This window comes from Penaeus vannamei, chromosome 38 (genome assembly GCF_042767895.1).
Source record: "Penaeus vannamei isolate JL-2024 chromosome 38, ASM4276789v1, whole genome shotgun sequence".
NCBI classification, from domain to species: Eukaryota; Metazoa; Arthropoda; class Malacostraca; order Decapoda; family Penaeidae; genus Penaeus; species Penaeus vannamei.
In genome coordinates this window covers 16,749,693-16,754,692 of record NC_091586.1, presented here as the reverse complement: position 1 = coordinate 16,754,692, position 5,000 = coordinate 16,749,693, and the positions used below count along the sequence as shown (strand labels likewise).

Genomic DNA, 5,000 nt, shown 5'->3' with positions numbered 1-5,000 from the left:
GCTCGTGCCCACCATGTTCACGTCTCAGGGAAAACTCGAGATCCTCAACCTGTCGAGCAACAGCCTCCGCTACATCCCCGTCGACATCCTGCACTCGCTGCCCAGCCTCCACACCCTCGACATCCGCAGGAACGAGTTCCGGGGGATGCCGGAGATCATCCTGCGCCGCTTCGACCGCATCCACACCATCGAGCTCGACGGCAACCCGTGGTCGTGCGACCAGTGTCACATTCCGTACCTGAAGATCTGGCTCAACAACACCAAGAGCTTTCGGGAGGCGTGCCAGCCGGACGTCGACGCCCCGAAGTGCCTCAAGTGCCAGTCGCCAATGGAGATGTACGATAAGCCTATCATCGAAATCGAGGGCCTGGAGCTGCAGCCGTGCCCCGAGGGAACGTTCGACGTGGCTGCCGCTAGCGCCAGCTCCTCCAGCTTCTCCCTGGTGCTGGCGGTAGTGACGGCGGCGGTGGTGGTGCTGCTGCTGCTCATCATCCTCGTGGTGGGGATCGTCATGTACAACCGTCATACTGCCTTCTACTACACGCATGAGAACGACTCCCGCCACCACTTCTACGAGAACCCGGCGCTCCACTCCAACCACACGGACATCACCCTCGACGAGGACCTGGACCACCTGCCCGAGAAGGACCTGCCCCAGAGGGAGTCCGGCCACCACCAGCAAAACAGCATGAGCGCCCACGGAGGCCACGACGCCCACGGCGAGTCCGACAAGTCCGGAGAGAAATCTAGCGGAGGGAAGAAGAAGACGCCCCAGGAGAACAATGTCGCGGTCATCGACGAGTTGATAAGGAAGAAGAACGCCAAGGCGGCCTCCAATGGGAGATCCTGAGGCTTCCTCTCCCGGTCTAAGTACGAAAGGAAAAATGTATGACCCGACTCCAACTCTGCCAATTGCCTGATTAATCTTTTTAATTAAAGTGTTATTAACGGCAGTAGCACTAGTCTAAAACCTCTCCCACCAAACTACACGCCCCTCTTCATCCAGTGTATTATTATTTCAAGCCGGATATCCCGAAGTGTTCGAACAGCGACGTCTGCGCGTCCCGGCCAAGCGGGATGCGGCGCAGGACACAAAGTGCGCTCAGCTGTGATGAATCTGAAAAAAAAAACAAATATGAATAAGTGGCATTAAATCTCCTTCTTCTCTCTCAAAGTGGGCGTCGTTAGTGATATTTTGTATTCAAATGGGGTAGAAGAGAAAAGAGAAATCCTGTGGCAGTGAGACCACGGATGCTTAGAGGTTTCATTCCGTTTTTCCACATTACCCGCTTTGGTATGTTGGTTTTGTCTGTGGAAACTCACTTATTCTCATGTTTATATCCTGTCTTTACTCCTTGATTGTGGATATTTTGCACCCTTTCTATACCGTAGCTTAGGACTGTACACTTTATTTGTAATATAGTCTAAGGTTATTTATATAAGCTTAAAGAGGAAATTATAGGCCTTTCAGATGGAATGTGTAATGGATGTATTGATGTCATTTGAATATATTTTTGGGGGAATTTTAGGAAGAATATAGATTTTGTAGAAATATAAACGGTTAGTATAATAGTGCAACGTTATTATTTTGACCAAATGCATCTCGAACTAGTTTATGTCATTCTGATCATTCTAATATCACTGTTTCGGGTGAGTTCTCGTCATTTCTAGTAGACTAAGTATTTCCATTCCGCCATGTTGATGAATGAAGAATTATCGTCTCGTTGTGCAAATTCTAAGAAAATCAGCTGTTCAAAGAATTTACTAGAATTTGCAGTGAAGTTTTTTTTTTTTTTATCACGAAAGCATATAATCAATCTTTCTTACATAAGGAAACTGTTACAGAATTCCTGTGACGGAAAACCAGAATTCTCTGTGGTTGTGCGTGTAGGACGAGGTTCTGTTAGCAGACTATGTACAACGAAAACCTAATGTTTTATTCCGTGAGAACAGGCAGTGGCAACCGCGGCCTGCAGGAAGAAAGTTAAAGAACAAGACAAAACTATTATTGAAAAAAAAGACAGTATTACTAGTGGAAGAGGAAAAAAAAGCTTCCCAGAAGTGATGATAATTCTTCGATCTAATATTAAGGACCTGTCGTTTTGTTTCATTTACCCTTTCGCTATCTCTCGACCTCTCTTTCTTGCTTACAGGAAAGAAGAAGAAAGGCATACACGCGATGAAGGAGAGGAAACAGTAATGGAAGGATGACCTCGTTTGGTGAAATCTCGCTTAGACGAGGAAGAACTTGAGGTCACATATTGATTAGGAGGATAATGATCAATATCGTTGGGCCGGGAACAATTACCTTTTGGCGTAGGAAGAGAGAGAGAAACAAAAGGCAGTCTAGGAAAGTTCGAGAGAATTTAGAAATAGAACCAAACTTCTCCTACTCATGACGAGATATCAGACCCTCATGGTAGAGATCATGTCATTGTTATTGTTGTTTTTATTGTTATCATTTTAGCTTTAGTGAATGTTTCATTTGGTTTACGCTTCTTTGCGGATTTGCATTTGTTTTCATTTATACTGGTATGATGTGTTTCATTAATTTTCTTTATTTTTGTTTTAATGAAACGTTTTAATGATGGCCTAAGTAATATAGTCTCTAATTTTGGTTTTCTTTTATAATAGCTTTTGGTTTTAGTTAAGTGAAGTGATAACTTACGTCAATTTGCTCACAAGCTTTAATATTTTATAGTTAATTTATATTTTATTTCGCATTTTATTAATTTTCCCTTTTAAGTTACATCGTTGGCTCATTTATCATTATCACCTCTCTCTCGGTTGTGCAATTTACGCCTTCGTGCACATTCACACATTCCCCACACACGTGACCCCATCAACCCCCCTCCAAGCGAGTGTTCCTCCCCTTCACGTACCCCAGCGAACGTCCCCTCCCTTCCCCTGCCCCCCACGGAGCGACCCCTGACCCCCTCAGCCCAACGAGCGCCCTCCTTCCTCCCCCCCCCCCCCGTGAGTGTCCCCTGCCGCTCCCCCTGCCCCCAGTGAGCGTCCCCCTGCCCCGCCCCCTTTTACACACAGAGACACGTGTTGTTCTTAACGTTAACTCTCAGCTCTTCCAGTACGGCCTCGACCCCCAAGGCTGACGAATCACTCGCATCAACTCTCGAATTCATGCACTCGAGGGAGCCCCTGAAGCACACCCGACTCGAGCCCGCCACTTCCCCATCGCTCTCTCGAGGAGGCGCTTATGTGATTGGCGATGGATAGAGAGATAGGGAGGAGAGCGAGAGGGAGGCCGCCACTTCCTCTTCCCTGGCCGCCGCGCCCGCAGGAAGGGAGCGGAGTCCCTGCTGCCTGGCCACTCGGCGCGCCGCCTTTTGTTCGTTCGTTTGTCCGTTTGTTCCCGTCGGCAAGGCCCGAGCGTCCAGGCGCATGGAACCATCTGCGGGGATTTCCCGCGCATATCTGAATGGATGGGAAGGAGCACGACGCATACATCCCAATAAGCGAGGAGCACCGTGGTATCCATCAAAATAAATGTCCATCGGGGAATATATTTGAATATTTATCTCTACATACGTTATGAGCATGACATGCCTTCCATCTCCGCGCGGGTCGAGGCCAAGCGCTGCCACTCGTTCGAGCGTGTGACTCAGGAGCTCCTCGAGGCTGCAGACGACCGCCTAACTTCAAAATTGGGAACAAACATGAAAATCTGATAAATCCGGTGAAAGCACGAGGGAAAATAACGACCAGTGTTTATGGACAGTACAATATATCCCTCGGAACACACAACAAAGATAACGGATTCTTTAACCGTCCGTGAAATGAAACAAATTGGAAAAGGAAATCCAAAAAGGTTCAAGAATTCGAGTGTTGCTGTCGCCAAGGATCAGCGTGTATGCGGGATGCCACCGCTGCTGTGCCTGTCTCGCCTGATGATAAAGAAATATATATATATATATAACATGTATGAATGTAAATGTAGATTATTGAATATTAGATAATAAGATTTACAAACACGAGGCTGCGGGGAGTCGACCCCCAGGCGTCTTCTCCCCAACACCCCCCTCCCACTCTCACCCACCGCCCCCGACCCCAGCTGCAGCAGCCGTAAGTTTTATGTGTCTTTTCCTTGACAAACAGAGCAATTAAGTGATGTTAATATATCCCTTCCAGCCACACGTCCCAAGGTTCCCTTCCTGTAGAACTAGAGGTTCGATTACAAGGAAAATAAATTTTTAAAATTTATTTTTAAAAAGTGTCAAGACCACTTAATCACTCAGCTACAAGATGCTTTGAGTGGATATTTTCTGTCTCATTTATAGAGGATCGTCTGACCGAAAAGCCTGACTGCGCGTAAAACCAGCGTCACACACACACATTATGATTTTTTATTTATCACTTGTTAATCGTTATCTTTGCAGTATCATATCATTACCATTGTTATGATCGTTATCACTAAATCCAGGTTCATAGTAAGGGTAAAGATTCTATTGTCGTTGCTCCTACTATTATTGATATTTTACAAACATTTTAAGCCGCATTTCAAAAAGAAAACACGTTGCAATTCTAACAATATCGTAGTACTGATCGCGAAAGTTTTTTATCAGAAACCATTAGGCCGAACATGTTTGGACCACGCTGAGGACCCCGAGTAATAACACAGCTCATTCAATCAGAAATTTCCGCGCAGCTCTCCTGATCGACAAGTAATTTCCCGAGAGAACAAGGACTTTTGCTTTTCCTTCTTTGTCTACGTTTTTTTCTTCTTTTTCTTTTTTGTTCTTGGCATTTCTTGATCTTTCTAATTCTTTCGATACTAATAAGTGCTCTTTAGCTTTACCACAATTTTTTCACACTGCGATTCTTCTGCCCTCTTCTTTCGCTCCCTACGTTATCTCTCTCCATTCCGCGTCGGCCTTATCTGCGCTTCAGTAATACGCCGTGCCTGGAAATAGGCCTTCCTGTCCAGGTGTTCCCTTAGGCCTCGCGTGATTAACGATGTAAAAGACACCCTCCCCACCTGTCGT

General features: G+C 46.1%; 1 protein-coding gene across 3 annotated transcripts in view; it reads left to right on the top strand.

The window, feature by feature from the left end:
- Positions 1–5,000, top strand: part of LOC113822361 (carboxypeptidase N subunit 2) — a 241,616-nt gene that overhangs the window by 235,853 nt on the left and 763 nt on the right. For all 3 annotated transcript variants that reach the window (XM_070115865.1, XM_070115864.1, XM_070115863.1), the window contains exon 5: positions 1–5,000. This exon is cut by the window's left edge and continues 680 nt beyond it; it is cut by the window's right edge and continues 763 nt beyond it. In XM_070115865.1, coding sequence (XP_069971966.1) covers positions 1–850 — 850 coding nt within the window. In that variant the 3' untranslated portion in view covers positions 851–5,000.